The sequence below is a fragment of the Ursus maritimus genome, unplaced genomic scaffold (assembly GCF_017311325.1).
Source record: "Ursus maritimus isolate PB19 unplaced genomic scaffold, ASM1731132v1 scaffold_31, whole genome shotgun sequence".
In the NCBI taxonomy this organism is placed as follows: domain Eukaryota; kingdom Metazoa; phylum Chordata; class Mammalia; order Carnivora; family Ursidae; genus Ursus; species Ursus maritimus.
In genome coordinates this window covers 25,870,249-25,893,371 of record NW_024425675.1, presented here as the reverse complement: position 1 = coordinate 25,893,371, position 23,123 = coordinate 25,870,249, and the positions used below count along the sequence as shown (strand labels likewise).

At 55.6% G+C, this 23,123-nt stretch overlaps 1 protein-coding gene and 1 long non-coding RNA gene across 6 annotated transcripts in view; one reads left to right on the top strand and one right to left on the bottom strand.

The window, feature by feature from the left end:
* The first annotated feature begins 9,139 nt into the window (after nt 1-9,139).
* The window catches only part of GATA3 (GATA binding protein 3), a 29,317-nt gene continuing 15,333 nt past the window's right edge, over nt 9,140-23,123 (top strand). The window contains exons 1-3 of one of the 5 annotated variants that reach the window (XM_040645436.1): nt 9,140-9,158; nt 18,713-19,350; nt 21,713-22,249. In XM_040645436.1, coding sequence (XP_040501370.1) covers nt 19,110-19,350; nt 21,713-22,249 — 778 coding nt within the window. In that variant the 5' untranslated portion in view covers nt 9,140-9,158; nt 18,713-19,109. Of the gene's footprint in view, nt 9,159-17,222; nt 17,284-17,314; nt 17,335-18,038; nt 18,288-18,712; nt 19,351-21,712; nt 22,250-23,123 lie in introns of those variants that run through there. The other 4 variants (XM_040645438.1, XM_040645437.1, XM_040645439.1 and 1 more) reach the window with 4 other exon arrangements.
* LOC121106319 lies at nt 10,724-12,695 on the bottom strand. Its single transcript, XR_005838946.1, has 2 exons — nt 12,448-12,695; nt 10,724-11,620 (listed from the first exon to the last, which is right to left on the bottom strand). It is a non-coding gene; the product is annotated as an uncharacterized LOC121106319 (long non-coding RNA).

Sequence of the window (23,123 nt, the reverse complement as noted above, 5' to 3'; positions counted from 1 at the left end):
AGAGCGGGGGCTGAAACGCCCACGCACGCAGACCCTGCGCACGTGCGGGCGCACCGCGCCCCCGCGCTGAAACACGGGTCAAAAAATAAAGGAAAAAGACACCCTAACTGCCCCACGGCGGGCCTTGGTTAATCGATTTCTAACACCGCGCGCGGCCCCGCTCTCCTCCCAGAGGCTGCTTCTGCCGGGACTTCCTCTCTCGGGCTTGAGTCAGGAATTTTGAGAGCAACCTCAAGCCGCTCCGGCCCCCCCACCTTCCCCTCCAGCAAAGATGTTCTCCTTTGGAAACACTAAAGAGACACAAGACCCGGAGGACAGACAACGCCGGAGGAACTTGGGTGGGCTGCAGGAGGGGACGCTGGACGGCGACCCCAGGATAGTCGCTGCTGCTCCCGGCCACCGAGCTCTGGCCTCTGGGGGAGCCCCACAGTGCTCGAGTTAAGGAGGATTTGGGCTCACTCTTCTGGAAGTCTGGCCAGCGCCTGTGGGCCAAGCTGGGGGCGGTACCAGGGTCCCCGGAGCGCATTGGGGCTGCAGAGCCGGTCACCGAGGCACCCTCCACTCGCGATTAACCGCCCTGCTCTTTTTTCCCTGCAGGAAGGGACTTTGGCCATCACCCTCAATCAGCAGGTGGGGAAACTGAGGCCTTGAGTTAATGAACAATTACTAAAGGCACACATTGACAGGGCCGGGACCAGAGCCCAACTTCTCAACTTCCCTTTATAAAACTGGCCTCATTAAAAAAAAAAAAAAAAAAAAGTTGCAAGAAACTTTTCTCAAACCGAGAGCCTTTCTTTGCCCTGCGAGGGCGAGGAGGGGTGTGGAGGCGCGCTCAGCCCACCTGTGTCTGGGTGTCCTCTCCAACATTCCATCCACCCATCCCTCCGTCCGCCCGCCCAGCCTCCCTCCGCCGGCCTCGCTCCCCTGCGAGTCCCACACAAGTTTCGAGTCCTGAGCGCCCTGCACGGTTAACTAAACCGCCTTGACCCCGGCGCTATTTGATATTTGCCTCCTTGACACTCATTTAGGAGCTCGCAGCGGTAACGCAGACATTGGACAAGTCCAGCCTGAAACCGAAGCCCCGTGGAAGGGGGGAGATGGGGAGAACCTGATAGCTGGAAACTCGTTTTCTCCAAAGGCTTTCGGGACATTTTAGCCCGGCTCCGGGTCCTCGGAGCGCCAGGGCGCCGCCAGTGCGGGTGTAAACGCTAAATGTTAGCTATTTGTTCCAATGATTGGCATGAAAATCGACTCTTTCTCGTCTTCTTTTTTTCCTCCTTCTCCATCTTTCCTTTCCCTTCTCTTTCTACCCCTCCGGATTCCCACAAATACTCATTCAACCAGTGGCTCCTCTAATGCGCCTTCCCTTCCCCTGCCGCCCCCCTCCCCCCAGGTCAGAAAACTTCATTGGAGAAAAGTAATACAACAGTAACAACCTGGAGGAGGCTAGGGGGACACTTTGCTGGTTTTGCTCCACTTCTACAGGTGACACTGTTTGCTAGGACCGACTCCCCTGTCTCCTCTTTTTCTAGACCCTTGTGTCTTCCTGCTTTTCCTTTCCCTCTGTCTCTCTCTCTCTCCACGTTCTTTTCCTTCTTTTCGGGGGGGGGGGGCTTTTATTTCTTATAAACAGCAATGGGCAGCATGCAACTGTCTAGCATATTAGAGATTCAGGAGTGCTGTGCTCTCTATTAAGGAGAGATGACCAGATGAGTAGATAAGAGAGTCGCCTGGTTTCAAAAGTTCCAGTTTCTGCTTAAGGGGAGCTACCCCACTGAACGCTTTCCTTGGAGCCCCGGCAGCGACCCCTTTGTTTTTTCCCAGGAAGGAGGAAGGGCCACAGAGTTGAGGCTGGCCACTCACCACTCTCCCCCAACCTCAGCCATGTTCCAGATCTCCAGCCCAACCTCCTACAACCCCACTCCCGAATTCTGTCCATCATAACCCGCTGATTCCAGACTCTCCCCTTTCCAAGAGGCTGGTCCCACCTCTCCTCACCCCCACCCACCATAATTCTCCATTTCTCTTATTCGTTCTGTCGCTACCTCTAGCTTCTTCTGTCGTAACCTGTTCAAACTCTGATTAGTGAAGCTTCATTCTCCTCACTCACGCTTTTCCCCAAACCCCCTCTCTCCCTTTCTCCCTCCTTCTTAAAAGATTTTGGAGCCAAGAAGATAAGATATGCAATCCTCTATCGGGAATCCTGTAATATTAAAGATCAAATGTGGCATCGGTGAAAGACCAAATGCAGAGAGAGACAAAAGGGGGAGGTTGGGAGATGCTCATCAGCTAATTACAGCTGCAAATATTATGCAAATTTATCTTGGCACAGAAATGGAGCACGCGAGTTTAAGTGTGGAGATAATGCCGGAAAATTGAATGTTCATCTGGGCATGGGAAATGGCCCAGTAGGCTCCATTGGTCTGTTTCATCTAGGGAAGCACCGTTTTTATACTCCTATCAGATCATCCGCACTTCACTGGTTGGGCCTGAGAAATTAATATTACTTATAATTGATACTTGAAATTCTTGGAGTGATGTGTCCTAAAGAGAGGGAAGAGAGGAGGAGAGGAAAAGGGAGAAGGGGTAGGGGTGAAGAAGAGAAGGAGAGGAAGAGAAGAGAGAGGCAGGAGAGGAAGTCATTCGATATTTAATACAAAATTGGAGCTAGACATCTGAAATGCGCTGTGGTAAGCCCAAAGTGAACTGAAAGATAAAAGAGTATTCCCCGAAAATCAGGTCTCTCCCTCTCTACTACCACCTAAAACCTGAAGTGTCTTTATCATCGAGATGCAAGTTTTTAAAATCTGTAATGATCTGGCTGCCTAGGTGCTTAAGAGTGTGGGACCGGCTCAGGAATTGGCACTTGAACTCCAGATAGCTGGGAACCTAGGTGATCCCAGGAGAGGAAAGCTGAACAGTGGAAAGGGGTGACTGACCAGGAGTCTTGTAGGTTGGAGCAGAGGACAAGTGGAGTCGGCTCGTATAGAACTTCACCCCTGCTTCTGCCCTAACTGCACCCCCACTTCCTTCATCGTGACCACCCGTGTTCAACATTCTTCAACCTACTCTAGAACTGTCTGGGAAATGACATTCCCAGGAAACAAAACCACATCGTCACACTTCAGAAGTAAATGTCCCCAAGCGTGGGGAGGAAGGGAGACAATCAAGACTACAGTGAACTGAAAAAAACTCTTAAAAAAAATAAAATAAAATCCTGGCCCCCCGCCCCACCTCCGAGTGGAAAATCTACCGCAACCCAGAGAAACCTAGAGAATTTCATAGATGAGTGTTATTCGGGTACAAGCCATCCAATTACCAAGAAATTATGATCTGACGTCAGGAGGAGCAATTGGAGAGCGAATATGTATAAATCTCCTCTCACTGGTTTGCATATTTGCAACGATTGTTTAATCCAAGCAACCAGAAAGTAATCAACAGGCACAAGCTTAAAGAGCAAATTAACCAATGACTCCTGCCCCTTCTACTTCCTGAAGCCCAGAGGTTGCTACTGTTGTCTGTTGTTGGGAGGGGACTCCGGGGATAGCCTGGGATTCAATCCACCCTGAAAGAGGCAGAGAGTAAAGCCTGTTGCGTTTAGATGGCTTTTGTTCCTTTGGCGTTAGGGCAAAATACAAAAGAAACAAAAATGCCAATTATCGTAACTAATTAACCATTAAATGAGATGTGTGTCCTCTTCTTTCCAACTCTAAGATGGAGGGAAGATGATGAGGGTAGGTGCAGGGGGGATCTGGGAGAACAGGCAGATCCACCCACCACTCTGCACTGGGGGGAAAAAAACCCTATGCACTTTCTGCACGGGTTGACAGACAAAGCCAGAAGAGCTGAATATATAAATAAATATATATGCACTTTTAAAAAGAGAGCAATGAATAAGAGAAACCTGGAACTGATTTTCTTTTTTTCTTGTTTACTTGGAATGGGGCTGGAGTGGGCGGCGGTCAGGGTGGGAGCTGTGTGGGGACAGGAGATGGTGAGGAGAGAGGAAATCTCAGAAAAATTAACGTTATTGGTATCTTTCTATATAAAGATGCAAATGGCATTTTATCTTAACTTGGCTCTGTGCTTTAGTCAGTGTTTATGATTAATTATCTCCTTTTTCATAAAAATAAATCATGTTAAAAATTAGAATCTCGGGGCTGGGGAGAAACTAAGCGCTGGTTTCAGGTCGATCTTGTTAATTTCAGCCTGAAATTGACACACTAATTAAAGAGCCGCGTGGTAAGGCACGAGCAGGCAAGATTATACCCAGCTCTTTTTTTTTTTTTATCAGATCTACCTTATATTTTCCCAATTAAAAACTGCAAAAAGCAGTTTCATTGCCCCAGGATAAAAAATAAGGGCCCCCTTTTCACAACGCTGGCCATCACTTTCTACCATCAGATTCATTGTGATGTATTAGATGCAATAAATTATCCCATGTAACAAAACATTGGGAGCTGAAAGGCAGATAATCTGGAAAGCAGAGATAAGGATTCATTATTCCAAATCATTATGAATCCAACGTTGCCTCTGACTTCTTTCTTAATCAGCTCCTCTGATCCTGGATATGTGAGCAGTACAGATAAGGAAAGAGTCGTTTATAATTCTCCACCTCGTCTAATATTTTAAAATAAAGTCAGAGGCAAGAAAACGCCATAAAACACTGGTGAGCAGGCAAGCGCCGAATGAAAAATCACTTCCATGTTATTATATCCACAGTAAGATTTAATTAAAATTCTCCACGTCCACGTGCTTTATTTTCAGATAGGATTTTTTCCCATCACGTAATAATTGATAGGAATTTGCAAACGGGGCTATTTATTTAGGGCGCCTGGGTGGAATAGGTCTGATTTTTTTTTTTTTTAATTTCCAGTCACTGCTTTGTGAAACTTTCATTTGAGATGTCCCTGGTTCCACACCACCCAGGCCCCCACCACGCAGTCCTGTACCGCTCACTCTCCCACCCACCCCACCCCCCAGTGGTCATGGAAACATAGGCAAAGTCACAGACCTAAAAGTGGAGTTTAATAAAAATGTTCTGATAGAAAAAAAGAAAAGAAAAATGAAAGAACTGGTTTTTCTCACCCCGGACTCCTTTGTGCCCTCCCAATTCCCCCCATCCTACACATTTATAATGAAACAAATCTCAATGGGTGGAGTTGAAAGTTTAAAAGAGAACTTTTAAAACCAGGGGAATACTTGAGTGTGTGTTTTCATCTGGTAGAGAGCGCATGGGAAAGAACTAAACAGATCTGAGGGTCTATCCAGGAAGGTAGAAAAATTGAAAGGGGATGATGCTGACATTCGATAGGCAGAAAGAAAAATATTACCTGTGTTTTAGGGGAAAGAAATGGGATGTGGAAAACCAGTAAGAATAAATACACTTCCCCCAGCCCCGCTTAGAGCAGCCATAAGTGGCCACACATTCTTAGAAAGATTGGAGATTCCGGCAGCGATTATTTCTCCCTACAGGGTCTCCTTTTTCTTTATCCAACAGGTGAACTTCCTATCTGTGCGGCCATCGCAGAGATCTGGGACACAGTGTTTCTATTATCATCAGTCATTTACTGAACCATCTTCTACCTCCACAGGCCCAGTGACTTCCTTTTATATTTAAAATCCAATCAAATGCCTTAGCCGTAGGAATGTGGCCCAACACACCACAGGATTTAACGCAGTTGATGCTCGTGCCATTTGGGATGTCGTGATTGCCTCCTGGGAGAATCCCAAACCAGGCTCTGTCCCCAGGCCCAGGAGCCTCAGAACACTTCTCTACTAGGTTCAGCCTCTGAATCCAGGCCCAGGGAAGGATGATCACTTGCCCAAGGTTAAGGGGTTAAGAAGCCGGTGGTAGGTGCTCCAGGGAAGGGGAAAAGGTAACAGGGAAGCCAGCAGCAGGGTGTGTGGACCAGGGGTGCAGGCAATAGGTGAGGAGCCCCCTCCCCCAGTGTGACTTGGGAGTGGAGACCTGGGTCCTTGCCTTCTGTACCAGACAAGCACTCCTCAATGAAAAGGGTCCTTGAGAGTCCTGAGATTTTGGGAGTGGAACCACGCCATCCCCTCAGACTTGCCAGCATGGGGCAGGCTCTTGAGCACCTGGGGTCCGCTGCTCCCCAGCATTGAACACAGCGCCCCTGAATAACGGAGGGTGCTTTTGCTCTCTTGCACACACGGGTATATACACACGCACAGAGACCTGAACCCGAATCAGCAAGCCAGAGTGGTAGCTTTTAAAATTCAGAAAGCGACTTGTAGCTTCACTAAAGCAACATCTTGACAGTGTGCAGGGGCCGGTGTCCACGAATCAAGAATAACTCTCCAGCGTCTGACTGAGCGACCAGCGCCTTTCCCGCACTGTTTGCTTCTCAGGATAAATTCTCTCCTTTCTTCACCCCCTCCACCCCCCAGCATCAAATCGCCCCCAACCCTCCCGGAAGAATTCGCCCTGGCATCCCCAATTAGCAGCAGGTTCCGCCCCTAAGTTCATCACGGCCACGAGCAATGCCCAGCTGGCATCTCTCTGAATCGTGCTCTGCCTGGCCATTAACCTGAAAATCAGTTACATTTTCATTAAGTCCTGTTACGCCCAAGTGTCTTCGGCGGCCGAATTTCCTTAAATTAAGCCTTCCTTTGCTAAAGATGGTATTGGGGTGATGGGGGAGCGGAGTATGCGATCAGATTTCTCAGTCCCTGACCCAAGCGTCACTTTAGACCTGGAGTCTAGCAAGTGCCCGCGTCAGCAGAAAAGGAACGGGGGAGAGGGGCCGCCAGACCGGCCGGAACCGGGCGGCGGGTCGCAGGCGCGCGCCGGGGACCAGGCGGCGAGAGCGTGGGTGGGAGGGGTGGCGGAGAGGGACTCGAGGGGCGGGGAGGGACTCGAGGGGCGGGGAGCGGGAGCCAGCCTTGGGTCCCAGGGGGTGCCGGGCGGGATGCCGGCGCTGAGCGGGAGAGGCTCGCCCGTGGGCAGCGCAGCCGCGGCGGAGGGAGGGAGGAGAGGAGGGGAGCTTGCGGGGAGACGCGAAGGGCCCCACGGGGCTGGTGGACTGCCAGTCGGGGTACAGCTAACACCCAGGCCAGGGAGACAACTGTCGCCGTCTCCCGGGGCCCCGCGGCCCTATGCCCCCACGAGGCAGCGCTCGAGGACGAGCAAGGTGGTCTGGGGAGCCTGCGGGGCTCCAAAACCCCCGCCACCCTCCGCTCGCCGCCGGCCGCGGCCCTCCCGGCACAGCCCCCGTCGCCCCCCTGGAAGGGGCCGGGGCAACAGGTTGGGTGAAAGCTGTCGAGCGAGTGACCTTCTCTCCTACGTCCTGGCGACGCGCAGCCCTGCCGACTCCGCGTCCCGGCGCCCAAGAACTTGGCTCCGCCGCTGGGTGGCGGAAGGCGGGAGGGAGCGGGCAGGGGGGCGGGGAGGGGCTGACTTGGTGACGCCAGGTGGGCTTCGGGGCTCCTTCAGTGGCAGGGAGACCCCTTCTCCTCTCCTGGCCCGGCTGGCAAATGAGAAGCCCCTCCGCCCCCTCCCTCGGCTAGGACCCGGAACCCCGACGGTGCGGAGCGGAGGGCGCGGGCAGCTCGGCGGTGGGGCGCAGCCCAGGGGCTCAGAGCGGCTGGAGTCAGGCCGCGAGCCCCTTGGGGAGCCCCGAACGCTCTGACCTCTTCTCCCTAGCCCTCGCTCCAGCTTTACTCTCCCGCCGCACCCCTTGACCCTCCCCACTTCCCTCCTCGGTTTGCAGCCCACCTCTGCGCCCCTCATTCTGCCCTTGCTGACCAGTGGCCTCGTTCTCCCCCAACACCCACCCCTAAGGAACGACCACCCCTAAACACTTCGCGGCATGAAGCCGGGCTACTCCTTACTACCGAACTGGGGCCAGACCAAGAAAGTTCTTAACTTCCTGGCCCAGCGATGGAGAAATTTTGTTGTATTTCTAACCAAAGATTTATTTATTTTTTAAAGTCAGTCTCCGTATTCTTGTTGTATAAATATTGTGAAGGGAAAACGCTACCTGTCAAAACGAACGGACCCTGACCTTTCTACCCCAGTGTTTACGGGGTTTCATTTTACTCTTGCAGAAATTTATTCATGACGGATTTCCTCCTCCGTTGATTATTTTGGTCTCCCACCAGCAGAAGTAGAGATGGCACAGGAGAGGGCTGGAGTTTGCTGGGTCTGGTGGGCAGACTCATAGGATAATTTTCCTTCAGACATTTTATTCCCAGAGCTACCCTTGATTCTCACTCCCTTATCGCACGCCCCTAGATGGTAAATTTCCCTCTTTTCTTCTTGAAAAGAGTCGGGACCCCTAGAGAGTCTCCTTCCAAACCTCTACTTAGTGTGTGCATGCATATCCCTACCTCCCAATGTTTTTATGCCTACCGTGAGGAGAGTTAAAGAGTACCAGCAGGCCCAGAGCCCAGTCGCCAACCATTCTGCTTTCCCTCACTTGCACTGGACAGCAGGACCCAAGACAGATGTAGGGAGAGCACAGGCATTTTTGAGGCGTTGGCATAAACGAACAGGAGGAAGAGTCAGAAGGGAGAGGGAGAGCCCTGAGGGGCAGAGGGCCTGCTAACGGTGGCTACGGGTTGTGCCTCTAGACTCTCCCACTGGGTCCCCACTGGCTCCAAAAAACGGGAGGAAGAGACTCCGCCAAAGCTTTCCTATCTATGGTAGGTAATGACCCAGTCAACTCTACTGATGACATTTGCAGTGTTGATTCTATGCCTGCCAGAGACAGTGGGCTGTGCAGGCGCCAGGGGCTGGTCACATTTCAGGCCGTCTCCCCCTCCCCCCCCCGCCCAACTCTGCCCGTTTCACACAGCCCTGATGTGTGGTTTGCGTGTTTGCAAAAGGGGGTGAAATCCATTCCTCGCTTAGTCTTCTTTCCTCCCTCCCTTTCCCCCTTCGCAACCCGGAAGAGCTCCGCTCTCTACAGTGAGCAGAAGGCGGAGGGAGGGGGTTCCTAGGAAGGATGCACATCCCCCAGGTTTCACTGCTTGCTGGAAGCCCGCGTGAGATGCAGTAAGCAGCTGGAGCGGTTAGGACCGCAGCGGCGGCAAGAGTGGCCAAGTCTTCCTGTCATTTCTGCCTTCGGATCTCCGGCAAGCCAGGGGAAAAAAAATAATAAAACACAGCTGGCCCGCGGGAGCAAGATACCCAGGTCAGTGAATATCGTTATCTTCTAACTCTGCACTCGCTTTCCCTGCTCCACGTGGAGAGAATTAAGAGGAGGTCTAGACTGCGAAGGGACAGCTGCCTCCGGAAGAAAGTGAACTAGACCCCAGTCTTTCTTGCTTTTTTCTGGTCACTGGCAGTCTTTGGTTTTCTGCAATGACCTTGGGCGAGCATGGTGTGTGCATGTGTGTTTGCCCTTGTTTGGAGGAAAGAGCTAATAGAGCTAAGCGTGTGGAGAAAAACTAAACAGAAGTATGAGAGACGGTAAGAATGCTCGGGAAGGGCTGGACACCCGTTTTCCACTTCAGGGAGGCAGACAATTGGGGAAAAGAACCCATTAGGGAGAAGCAGCTCAGCTTTCTCCCAAAGGTGGCTGCAGGGTCTGAGCGCAATTGCGTGTTTATTTCCCTCCGCTTGTCTCTGCATATAATTAAAGAAACAGCTGTGTGCTGTGAGATAAAGTTGGAGTCCAGATGTGTGGGCATCTGGTACCCCTGGAGAGCTGGTGGCCGGGAGGCACCTTTGCTTCCAGGAGCACCCTGCATCGAGTGAGAAAACCACAACCTGTAAGAGAGGATGCCCAGGGTCGTGGGGAGCAGGATGGGGAGAAGGGGCAAGAATTCTACTTTCTTCTGGAACATCGGACCAACAGACCTCCAAGCAGTCAATCAGAGGCAGTTCCCAACAAAGACAGAAATTGTTAAAATGCATAGGAAGTTGAGTGAATCTGGACGGAGAGTTGCTTTGATACACCTTTTCTTCCTCTTGGAGTCGGCAGCCTGAGGAAACTGCCCCGGGAGATTCTGTCTAGGGCCAGGGATGGAAAAGGAGTCTACCCTCCAGGATCTTCCCTCGGTTTGGTTCCATGTTTCTTGGCTATTTTCTCCTTCCTTGTTGCCCACATTCACTAGGATACTGGGGGAATGGATGGGAGCTTACGAACTTGAAAGCGGCAAATAATAAAGTAGCATTGGCAGCCCTCCACCTCTTAGTGGTTGTGGCAGAAAAGGTGTGTATGTTGGGGTTGAGGGGGGAGTAGGCTGATGGTCCTGTGGCTGGCTTGGGGGGCAGGGAGTCCCAGTCAGGCCGGTAGATTCCATCCAGGTGTCTGGATGTGAGATGCTTGCAGGGCCCAAGTGGCTGATGTGGGGGAGGAGGCTTGCCATTAACCCTTTTAAACGTTTGTGTGATTCTGAAGAAAGGAATAGTTTGCTGCCCATTTGAATGGGGAGGGGTATGGCGTCCAGGCCAGACAGACCAAGCCCCAGGTGGGTGTCTGGTCCCCGGGGCTCCCATTATTGACTCCCTTATGGGATCAAGGAGGAGGTCCAGCTTTCAGCTTCCAGCCAGCCACCCTGCCAGGCCTAAGGTTCCTGGCTTGAGAACCCAGCTGGGTTCAGAGGATACGGGTGAGTGGCACTTGGTACACAATCTCCACAGTCCCACCTTCCATTCCACACAAGCGGTCTCTGCCAGCCCCTTGGGGGGGGGTGGGGGGAGCTACTCAAGCTTGGGGTTAGTTGGTCCTGCCCAAAGCCCAGAGACAGGGAAGGCTGCATTTTCTTTTATTGCTATTTCCACCCTGCCTTTTCGCAGCTGATATATGAGGTGGGGGTAAGTCGGGGGTGCAGTGAGTGGATGGGAGTGGGCGCCCCTGGGCACTCATTGGTGGAGCCTCCGTGTTGGGCCGCCCAGCAGCTCAGGGCCACACAGAGAGAGCCTCAGGAAGGGGCAGGTATGTGGGAGGCGGGTGGCTGAGAACCCCTCTTTCGGAATTTGAGGCGATTTGTGTCCGGGAACCCTGGGAGGTGGCAGGGAATTAGGAATCCTGATAAGGTGTGTGTGGGGGCAGAATCCCAAAGCCCAGTGTTCTCTCGCCCCAGCTTGTTCTGATCATTTCTGGGCTGTACTGAGATGTTTGTCTCCTCCGCCTCTGAGCCTTTTCACGCAGAAATGTGCATTTGTTTTGTGGTATGTCTTTGTGTGGGGGCCGAATATTTCTGATCACCTTCTTCTTCACGACTGGGGGACCGGGAGAGAGCTTAAAAAACGGTGGCGATCGGGCCAGGGAAGCCCCGGAGCTGGAGGGCGAACTCCTTTTTGCTTCTGGTCGCTGGGCAGACTGGACGAGAGGGGGGTGGCAGCCAAGCCGCCGCCGGAAGATGAGAAAGAAATGCGGTGCCCGAGGCGCTGGAGCGGGGTGGGGGGGTCTCCCTGGGCGTCCGTGGCTGCCGGTGGGCAGGCACATGTGTGTGGTTGCTGTTTTGTTTTATATAACAAATTGCTTGAGGTCCGCGAGGTGGCAGACAGCGAAGAGCCGAGCACGAGCCAGGGGCCTGGCAGGGAGAGGCGGCCGGGTGGCCAGGGTCCGGGAGGGCGCACGCAGGAGGCCGTCGTCTTCACACCTCGGAGCCCCGCACGTTCCCAGATTTTACGATGGGGTCTTCGCTATCCAAAGGAAGACATGAACAATTCGTGCTTTTAGAAGCTTGCCTCTACGGTCTCCTGATCTGAATGAAATCATCTGCCCCCGTTTTCCCTCTCCCTGTGTGTTACGAACTCCCCTTTCCCTTGAAGCCCACTGCCGATTGTCCAGGAACAAACACATCCCAGTTTCCCGACTAATCCAGAGCGGTAGAAACGCAAGAGCTCCAAGATAAAGCCCTCTTCTTGTAATGCCAAATTTGAGTAGCCAGAGTCTTGTAAGGCGAGCCTTTCAGGCTCGGAGCCGGGGCCGGCCAGGGGCAGTGAGATGGCAGACGACAGACCCGGGGCGCTGGGATGCCAGGAGGAGTGGAGCAGGTGGCCCAAGGGCACCCCTTTTCGTCCAAAAAATGCTGGGACCTGCCTGGAGCTCTCACGGGTGAATCTCGCACTGCCGACTACTTTTCTGGCTGCGGGGGCCGCCCCCTTCCCAGGGAACCCCGACTGCTTCAGCGGAATGGCCTGAGAACGCCCCCGAGGAGAGCCTGAGTCTAGCTGAATAAAGGGCCTATGGCCCCGGAGGGACCATGCGACCCTCTGGAGTCCCTCCATCCCTTCTTCCTCTCTCTGGGCTCCCACTGCGAGGAGGGAGGGGGCAGCTGGGAGGTGCGCCCTTCCTCCGGGGTGACTTGCATTCCTTCTGAATCATCCTCCAGGGGAATCTTTCTCTTCTACCCAACACTGGGGCTCCCCCCAGTGCCACCCCCCAACCTGTGCACTGTTAAGCTCGAAAACAGAAATCCCCTGTCCTCTCCCTCCTTCCTCCCCCTTTCCGCTACACCCCTACCTACCTAATTTTTATCTCGATACAATCGGGGTTTTTCCTCACCCGAGGAGAAGAGGGTATCGGCAGAGGGAGGGCCAGGATCCCCCGAGGCTGGAGGGCCCAACCTGGCGTGGGGAGTGGAGCAGGAAGGGGTAATCTCAGAAGGCATCTCCTCTCTCTTTGACTCTCCACACAGCTCTCGCTGCTCCTCCTGGCCTGGGCGGGTTTCCTTCCGAGTTTTAAACGCCGATAGATGAATAAGCAAAAAAAAAAAAAAAAAAAAAAAAAAGGTAAATCAAACCACTTACCACCCCCAAAGCGACGGCTCATTTCTCAGGGCAGGTAGACCCTAGGCCAGAGGCGGGTGGGCGTGGGAACCGGGAGGAGAGCTGCGCGTGCGGAACTCTTTTCGCCTGAGTACCCGTGGGTTTCCCCTTTGACGTTTCCACCTCCAACATGTGCTCTCTGACAGTGAATTTTGGGGTCCCCTTTTTCTCCTCATTCCCCAAGTCCCCTGCTCGTAGAGTTTCACTTGGAAAGAACAGCCGGCATGCTCACTGCCTGCTTCTTTCTCATCACCTTTATCTCCTCACTCTCTGCATTTCAGTTCATGCGGGAAAGAGAAGGTGGCTTGGATGGGAACTGCACAGATCCAACATAATATGTGTTTAACCTGCGCTGTCCCGGGGCGCCGCGTACAAGCGGGCTCCCCTGCCATTTCACCCGTGCAGCGCACGCCCGGCGGTGGCGCCTTGGGCCGTGTCCCCGGAGTAACCCTCCCGCCCGGCAGCCTGCGAGCTGTTTATACAGCTTTACCTGTGCTATTCTCGTAACCAGTAAAAATCCTCGCCTGGCCATGGTAACCTAATCCGAGGGCCGAGGCAGAGGAGGGGGAGGTGTGTACGCGCCAGAGGGGGTTCTTCTCTTCCCGATTGGGAAGGAAATTGGGTGATGGAGGTGGGGGCCCAAGGGCTGAGGAGGAAGGAGGCCTGTTTTCCACGTCCCCGTCCTCTCTGCTTTTCTCCCTCTAACAGGCGTCGGGGACCGGCGCAGTTGTCGCAGCCAGGACGTGTGCTGCCAGCAGGCGCGGCGGCCCCAGAGGCGCCCCGCCGGGCTAGCGAGGCCCAGGACTGGTTTCCCGGTCCTGGATCAGGACCCGGTTGCTCTCATCCCGCTTTCGGCTTGCTCCATTAGAACTCCCACACCTAAGACCAAGCCACCAGGGAAGGCATCCGGCACTTAACCAGATCCTCCCCGCCGGCCTCTTCTTCCAGAGCGCCCCTGTGCCGGGCGCAGCCAGCGCAAGGAATCGAATTAAACGCCTCTTGGCGGTTATTGTCTCTCGCTAATTGCTCCAACAATGGCCACTATTAAAATGGAGACACCCAATTAAAGGCCCCGCCGGGCAGCGCTCGGCTCCGGGCGACGAACTGGCCGCCAGCCTGAAGCCTGCAGACCGCCCGGCCGCGAACCGGGCTGGTGTGGGGCGCTGGCGCCGGCCTCGGCACCTCTGGCCCCCACTTCCTCCCCAGACGTACAGCAACCACGGCCGGTTCACACCATTTTTATTGACCGATCGCAGCCAAAGAAGATTGATCGAGCTGGAATGGGAAGGGACTTCTCCTCCCCCCAGCCCCGGCTCGCCAGGGCCTCGGGGCCGCGCTCCAATTTCTGGCCTTCGCTGTAGCTCTGCGCCCTCCCTGCCCCCAGCCCCGCAGGTTCCCGGCTTCATTTCTGTCTTTAACTGCGCGGCCGGGTCCGCCCAGGCCGGCGCCGCGGCTCCGGGGGGAGGGACGCGGCGTCGCGGCCCGGCTCCGCTTCTTTCTCCTGCCTGCAAATATTTGCTGCCTCGCTGGAAATCCGACTATTTCGCGCGCGCTCCGCTTGCAAAGTCCTTAAGTAAACACGCTCAAATGACCGCCCCAGGCGGCCCGAAGCACGCTCACTCCCCCTGCGCCGGATTAGTAGCTTTATGACTTCGACCCCGAGGCTGGGCTCTCTGGTTATCCCCCGCGGGCAGCGTGCGGGCGCCCGGGGCCGCTTCTCCCGGCACCTCGGCCCCGCGGAGCTCGCCTGGATGCGCCGGTCGCCAGGCTCGGGTGGGTGGCGCTGGCCGCGTGGATCTCCGCTCTCTGGGTCCTGCGACCCCAGGGGTGAGCCTGGGGGCACGTTCCTCCCCTCTGCGCCGCGGGCTCCGGTTCCTTTGCGGGACTGGGTGTCCCACTTCCATCAGGACTGAGCCTCCGCAGTCCCGGGAGGGCGGGTGGGAGGGACCTGTACTTGGGCATGTGTTTGGGGGTGTGTGTGGGTCCCAGCTTACCCCAACCAAGAAGAGAAAGTTAGGCTCCATTTCTTACCCTTTCCCCAAGAGGGCACACACACCCCATTCAACTTGACGCCTAAAGCAGCCGCCTCGAGGCCTGAGGTTTCAGATAGGCCAACGCTGGCTCCCGCCGCCCCACACACACAGCCCTGGGCCCCGGCTCCTGGGCGGGGGCCGGTGGCGGCGCCGTCCCTCGCTTGGCTCCGGGATGCTTGCCCCCAGGGTCCCAGGCATCCAGGCCGTTCGACAGCCCCTTACCCTGGCGAGGGAGGCCTCGCGCCCTGCAGGAGCCCGGGGCCCTGCAGCGGCGGCGGCGGCGGCGATATCCTCCTGGGTCTCCTCGCTTCCTCCACCGCCGCTCCGCCGGCTGCTCCCGGGGAGGAGGGGGGACTCGCTAGACCAGGCCAGGGCCGGGGTTCCTGGGGAGGGGACCGTCAGGGCGGCAGGAGGGCGCTGAGGCTTCTCTGCAGGAGGCCAGGATCCCAGCTTTGCGGGCTACGGCAGAGGGGGAGTCTGGACCACCTTTCCCCCCCTTCCCTGGCCTCGAGCCCCCTCCCCTCCCCCGCCCGCACAGGGAGGAGGAAGCCCGGCCTGCATTTGCCGGCGAGGCGGGTCAGGCCGGCGCCTGGCCTGGCTCAGACCCCCGCAGCCCGGCTCTCCGCCTCAGGCCACGCGCTGCAGCCTCTCTCCGGCCTCGCTCCCTCCCCCCGTTCCCCACGGATCCCGGGGCCGACCTCGGCCCTCCCTACCGGGTATCCCCCTCCCCTCCTTTTCCCTACCCACCCCCCTTCTCTGTGCTCCCGGCTCTGGGGCTGGGCCCGTGACGTCAAACCCAGTGTGGCGTCGGCGAGACTGGCCGGCGCGGGCCATCAAAAGAGCAACGTCCTCTTTCCCAATTACCCACTGTCAGTCCGGGAACAGGGGCGGACCGGCTGGGAATTAAATGTTAAATACCCCCTACAGGCTGGCTCCATTACACCGGGCATCCAGCCGCAGCCCCCCACGCCTCTCTGCCAGCTTCAAACCACCCAGACCAAGAGCCTTCGAGATCTTTTATTTCTCCAAGGTGTGGGGAGGAGGTGGGGGTGGGCTGGGCTGGGAGGACTCTCCATCGCTGTGCAGCCCGACACGGTGCTTTTAATTAAAACGAATAATGCCTCCCCCCCCCAAGTTCTGTGCGTTATCGGAGAGGCGCCGCGCCGCACCGGAAGGCCTCGTTCTCACAAATATTTTCCCTTTGTCTTTTAAAATTGTTCTAAGCTCACAAGTTAACATTTTCAAGTTCTGGCGCCAGCAGCTTTTTTCTCCCGAGGATGGCTCCCTTTTTTCTTTTCCCTGACATCCAGGTCTCGGATCAAAAAGCCACGTTTGGGATTCCGCGCGTGATTTTGAACCGGGGTCCGGGTCTAGCGTCGCCTCGTCCCGGGCTGACGCGCCAAGAAGCGCTCCCCCCCCGCTTCCATCCTTCTGCTTAATCTCGGGGACTTTTAGCAAAAATGTGTGCGCTCTCGTCCGTCCTTGTTTATGAAGCGGTTTCCGGTGGATGGTAGACACAAACTAAATAATTAAAAGGTTTGGAGAGCACCGTGAGCAGGAGCAGAAGCTGGCAGCTTGGCTGGCTCTAGAGAGAAGTGGTCAGAGCGAAAAGAAAAATCGATGCTTCTTTACTGGGCCGCCCTAATAAACGGGAACTAAATGGGCTCAGGAGAAACATGGGGGCAGGGCGGTGGTGCGTGTGTTTAATTTAGGAATTTTCTTCCTGTCCCGTATCTAGAAACTCAACCCTGATTTCTAACAAACATCAGATTTAAGATGACGGAGACTCAGGAGAAGCTCCAAACCCAAGATCGGAAGGACCCACGTTTCCACTACTCTCAAATAAATTTTACTAATCTTTCTACAAGGATTGTGTATTAAAACAAGACATCTCTCGCCCCCACCCCAACACACACACCAAGTTAGGCTGAATATTGGTGATTTTCCTTGACCGCACGAAAGGAATCCTCCAGAACTTACTTTCAGGGACGGTCTCTTCTATTTCGACTTTTTGTATTTGTAGGGAATTTTATGGGGGAGAGGAGCGAAGAGGGACTAATGGCTTCAATTCAGATAAAACCCCAAATCCAGCTCTTGGTACCATCCGTGGGATAGCCTGCGGGGGAACCCACACTCTCCTTGTACACATTGCCCTGAGGTGAGCAGAGGGTGGAACCTGAGTCTTCTCTTCCCGCCTGACCCCTGCTCGCCCCGGCCGCGTTTTCGGGACCGGCTGCTGCAGGAGCCTGGGCGCCGCTAGGGGATGCAGTGGCTCAAAGGACCAAGCGAGGCCGCGGAGGTTGGAGCCGGTGGGGCCGGCCAATCGCGGCCCGACCACAGCCTCGCCCGCTGATTGGCCCCTTTCCGGCCCCGCCCCTCGCGCCCCGCCCCCTCGCCGGGGCTTCTGGAGCCGCACCCCCTCCGCCCCGGGCTGCCGGGCCCGGCCAGGCCGAGCAAGTCCGGGGAAGGTCGTCGCAGTCCTGCCCGCCGGCCGGGATGGGGGTAGGTGGAAGGGGCTGGTTCCTCGGCTGGGGAAAAACGCCGGGAGCCAGAGTAAGTAGGGCCCTGGGCGGGGTGAAGGGAAAAGTTGAGTAACTGGAAAGAAGACCCGAATTCTTTCTTTGCAATCACTCTTACTGTACTCAGGGGGCTAGTTAGCGTCTCTCTCTCTCTCCCTTTCATTTTCTTCCATCCCTATTGCCACTCAAGTCAGAAGCACGCATCGATTACAAATATCAGGTCTGGAAGGGACAGCTGCAACAGCGGAAACGTCCATCCAGAGGGGCTTGTGAACACAAAAGGCTGGGGGGAATGTTGACAACGACCACCAAAGTAACACGGACATTCCAATAAAGGTTACTCCTCTTGCCCCATTTCTGTCTCTTAGGCAATTCTCTCCAGAGGCAAATCTCAAAGGGACTTTGGCATTAAAAAATTTTTTTTCTGATCAGTTTTATATGCACATAGCGCCAAATCAATAAGCTCCCAAATACCCTGGATTGAATTTAAAAACAAGTTTGGTCATTTAAAAAAGTCTGAAAAAGAAAGGCTGCCTGTAGAAATAGACTTTATGAATGGGGCAGGCCAGTTTCCCCGGCACGGAATAATGAACCGAGCCGGAATGAATTGGCAGGAGCGGGAGGGCAGGGGGGTGAGGTCCTGGAGCGGGTTTGGGTTGCAGTTTCCTTGTGCTGGTGATCCTGTCCCCTCCTCGCCAGCGCCAGGCTCCTCCCCCTCGGCGCGGATGACACTAGAACCTCCTTAAGTTGCGTCGCGCCACAGCTGTCTGCGAACACTGAGCTGCCTGGCGCCGTCTTGATACTTTCAGAAAGAATGCATTCCCTGTAAAAAAAAAAAATACTGAGAGAGGGAGAGAGAGAGAGAGAGAGAAAAAAAGAGAGACGGAGAGCGCGCGCGACAGAGCGAGCCACGCAATCTGACCGAGCAGTTTCTGCTCTCCCAGGTCACACGCCTCCTCCTCCTCCTCTCTGCTCCTCGCTACCCAGGTTGGTACTGGCAACTTTTTTTTTTTAAGTCTGATTTTTTTTTTTTCTTCTTGCTCCATTTGGGAGGACTTTAGAACACTTTAAACTCAGCCCTCCTCTTTTGGAGAGTTGCTAGAGGCCTGGAAGGAAGGTCCTGGGACTGCTGTCCTGGGAGGGAGCCGTCGGCAGAATTGGAACCGCTCAGTCAGTGCAGGGCCCTCGGGAGAGCCGGGCTGCTAGGGATGTACCTGGGAGTCGTTCCCTGGGCGGCCGCGTCCCGGTTGGCCTCGCTCGGGAGGAGGCGTGCGCGAGTGCGCGTGTGTGCGCGTGTCCTGGGTGCGCGGGCGCGGGGCCGGGCGGCTAGCGGGGAGGTGGTGCCACTTCATAAACTCAGGTGCTCAAGTAGTTAGGAGCTCATCCAGGTCTCCCCCTTCTCTCCTTCGCAGGTGACCCGAGGAGAGCCTCAGCCTCGGAGCCGCCGAGGAAGCCCCGGTGCAGAAGAGCCTCACTTGCAGAATTCCAGCCACCTTCGCTCACCCTCCCCCCCTTTAGAATTTGGTCCCCCTTTATCCTTCCGTACCTATTTTTTGGAATTTTTTTTCTTCCTCCTCTTCTCTTAGCTAAACTACTGCTTAAAGATTTTTTTTAAAATCTCCTTTGCTCACCTTTCCTTCCCAGCTTTCCTATTGCCCCACTGAAAACAAATCATTCAACGACCCCCGCCCCTCCGACGGCAGGAGCACCTGCAGAGCCTCAGAGCCCCCCGACCCTCCAGCCCGACCGCCCTCCCTCTCCGCGCGCGGGTTCCGGGCCCGGCGAGAGGGCGCGAGCGCAGCCGGGGCCATGGAGGTGACGGCGGACCAGCCGCGCTGGGTGAGCCACCACCACCCCGCGGTCCTCAACGGGCAGCACCCGGACACGCACCACCCGGGCCTCGGCCACTCCTACATGGACCCGGCGCAGTACCCCCTGCCCGAGGAGGTGGATGTACTTTTTAACATCGACGGTCAAGGCAACCACGTCCCTTCCTACTACGGAAACTCCGTGAGGGCCACGGTGCAGAGGTATCCTCCGACCCACCACGGTGAGTCCGCCCCGCGTGCGGGGACCCCAGCCTGGCCGCCGCCGCTCCCCCGCGCCGGGGAGGCGGGGAGGGGCCAGGGGGTGGGGAGATCCAGCGAAAGCCCCCAAGTGCTGTTCTTGCTACAATTAAAAAAATTGGGGCCCGGAAATGGGCGAGGAAGCAGTCTCACTCGCCGCGAGAGTGTGTTTTTAAAAAGTCGCAGCAGGCGTCTCCGCGGCTGGTGTGCCTTGGGCCTGGCGCTCACCTGGCAGGCGCCCGACTGCAGCCCTCTCTCCCGGTGCGGCCGCAGGTTCGGGGGCCTCCGGGGTGCCGGGCTCCGGGAGCCCAGGCGTTGCCTCTGCGGCCACGGCTGCGTGGGCCCGCAGCCGGCCCCGGCCAAACCCGGCTCGGACTTGGTTCCTTCAAAGAGGGCTTCGCTCCCCCAGTTACCCTATAGTTCTTTCTCGGGGTGGGGTGGGGTGGGGTGGGGTGGAGGGGCTTCTGCCAGCGTGCCTCAGTTTCTTTTTCCGGCACATTTTCAGAAAGGCCCGAGAGAAATTTAATTCGCATCCCTGGTTTTTGACCTTTCCCCAAAGCTAGTGCACTCCGTTTCTAGGCAGGTCGGCTACCTCTTGGCTCTGAGGAATGGAATGCTGGTACTTGAGGGGGTTTTAGTGGAGAAACTACTGTCTTAAATGGGAGACATTTGAAGTTTCCTAGGTTCCCGGCTGCACAGAATTTTCCTGCGTCTTTGCTTTTAGGTTACCTCCTTGCCTGCTCCCCCAAACCCTGGTCTTTCTCTCTCCTCCGGCCTACAGCAGTCCCATTAGGCCCCCAAAGAAGATTTAGGACCCACCGGGATTTCTTTCTTATGTGGGAGAGATTCCAATTGTCTTTTCTTTCTTTTTTTTTTCTTTCTCTTTCACCTTTGAAAAGTTGAGACGAGTTCTGAAAGGTTAAGAAATGCAGCCCTGTGTAGTTGGGGGGGGGGAGCTCTCAGCTTTCCAGTGTAAGTGGGTTCCTAAAGAAGAAATAGAGACACAGTCTCAGGCAGGGAAAATGTGAGTCTCTCTTAGTCCGGGCCATTGAGGTCTTGCCTGGTCCCCCTACTTAGAGCCTGCGTCGGCGCTGAGGACAGAGCCCCTCCGCAGCAGGCGTCCTCCGCCCCGCTGTCACCAGGTTTTAAACAATTGTTTCTGCGGATGGGGCGCTCTTTGCCCTTGTTCTGTGCAGANNNNGTGGAAATGCGGTAGATGCAGACTTAATATTATTTACTATAGTACTTCCTGCATAACATTGAATCTTGACCCTTGGCGTTCAGAGAACTCTCCTTCCCCCTCCCCTCCCCTTCCTCTCTCAAGATTTTAGTTTCAGTATTGTTCTTCATGGGTAAATAGAATGTCAGATGCTGAGGCAGGTAGTGGATTAAAAGATCAATAAGTGTGTGGATTTGCACTTGTCGTTTCCATACACCCCTCGTGTCTGAGTTATGGCCGTCTGAAAACTCTGTATTTCCAGTGCCCTGTGGAGAAGTGAAATATATGCGTCCACAGGAATTTTGTGTCCAGGGGCGCAGGTGAAAAGTCACCTATGGCACTGCTGCAATCCCAGCTTTGAGGGCACATATGGGGTTTCCTTTATCTTCCTTCTGTAGGATTTGGGAGGGTGAGAAAGGCAGGGTCCAGCCTTGGAAACTTCCTCCAGCAGTCTGGGAAATTAAAATGTCCTTGCAAATCCCATTTCGGGCCTTGCCAGTTATGAGAAAGCACTAAAGCAGGGTTACTGGAAAGTAACCCCCAAATGCTCCCTCTCTTCCCTTCCGAGCACGGGCACCCTCCTTCCTGCACTGGGCCTCGGGAGCGGGGCATCTCTCCGGGGTCGGGTCTTTTCCTGGTGGGGAGCCCTTGTGCGCCCAGGCTCGCTGCATCAGGCCTCATTATTCCCAGCCGACTCTTATCGGGCTGGCTGGGATTAGGTCTGGGATGGGGGACGCTGGGCCATTGAAGGAAACCAATAAATCAAGTCAGGTTCTAGAGAGAGACCTCAGGGGATGCCATTTAGAAAGTGTATCTGGAGAGAACAAATATGCCCAGGGGCTCTCTCCACTCCCTCCAAGCACCTCTTGGGTGTCAGACACGGGCCCCTAATTCTGCTGGATTTGATGGGACCTTCGTGTGGGAGACATGGGTATAAGTTTGTGCTGGCCAAGGTACTCTGGGGCAGCCTGGGTGAAGGAGTGGGCCGGCGCCCAGGTCCAAGGCATGTTTGGGACTGCTCTGCAGGGAGGCTGGAGTGGCAGGGGGAGAACCTCAGGTGTGTCTGAGGGCCTCCAAAGCGGCTCTCACCGGCATTTTTCTCTCCTGCATCCCTCCTTCCCGCGCAGGAAGTCAGGTGTGCCGCCCGCCTCTGCTCCACGGATCCCTGCCCTGGCTGGACGGCGGCAAAGCGCTGGGCAGCCACCACACCGCTTCGCCCTGGAACCTCAGCCCCTTCTCCAAGACGTCCATCCACCACGGCTCCCCGGGGCCGCTCTCCGTCTACCCCCCGGCCTCTTCCTCCTCGCTGTCGGCCGGCCACTCCAGCCCGCACCTCTTCACCTTCCCGCCCACCCCGCCGAAGGACGTCTCCCCGGACCCGTCGCTGTCCACCCCGGGCTCGGCCGGCTCGGGCCGGCAGGACGAGAAGGAGTGCATCAAATACCAGGTGCCGCTGCCCGACAGCATGAAGCTCGAGTCCACGCACTCGCGGGGCAGCATGACCACCCTGGGAGGGGCCGCCTCGTCGGCACACCACCCCATCACCACGTACCCGCCCTACGTCCCCGAATACAGCTCCGGACTCTTCCCGCCCAGCAGCCTGCTGGGGGGCTCCCCCACCGGCTTCGGATGTAAGTCGAGGCCCAAGGCGAGATCCAGCACAGGTAGGAACCTTCTTTGCCCCCCGCCCCTTTCTCCTCTTCCCACCTCTCCCTTCTCCTAAATCCAGGGCAGGGAGGAGGGAACCGCAGTCTGGCCCCTCCAGGGAGCTGGCTGGTGTTCCAGACCCTTCTGAGATTTGATTTCTTTCCTTTCTTCCAGCGGGGGGAAAGAATGAGGTGTGTCCTATCTCATTCCAGTCCTCAGAGCAGAGGGGAAGTGGGATCTAATTTACCCCCCCCCCACCATGAGCTGGGGAAGGAAAAAGACAAACAAAAACAAATACCCTGTCCTGCCTGCCTGGGGACCTTTGGGTTCTGCCAGTAACCTTTAGTCAGTTTCCAAGACCAAATGGAAAGCCCAGGGAATAAATCTTTAGTGTTTAATGCTAAAACGAAACCTCCTCAAACCTAAACAAACACAGGTCCCTCCTTTGACCCCCTGGCCTCTGCAGGCCTTCTGCCTGTTCCTCTGGGCTCAGCTCAGAGGGGGTCATGCAGGCAACAGAGGACAGCGCTTTATACAGACATGGATAAATAAAGCATGTGTATATTTTTGTGGGGGGGGCAGGACCCTGGCAAAAGCAGCTCACATATTCTTTACGTAGAAAAAGGGGCTGTCACCCTCAGTTCTGGGAGAGAGGTGGGCTCTGCCCTGGGGAAACTGGAGTGCAAATCAAACGTCCAGGGGGCCAGTTAGCTGTGGTGGCACACAGGCAGGGGCAGGAAGGTGTCTTAGGACCTATTCCTCGACTGATCTGAAGCCACAGGAGGTAGGAAGGACAGAACGACATTCCCTAGGTGCGGATCTCCGCTTTCTCTGCTCATCCTCTCTCAAAAAAAGCACCCCCTGTCTAAAGGAGAGCTGCATCTTTATTCT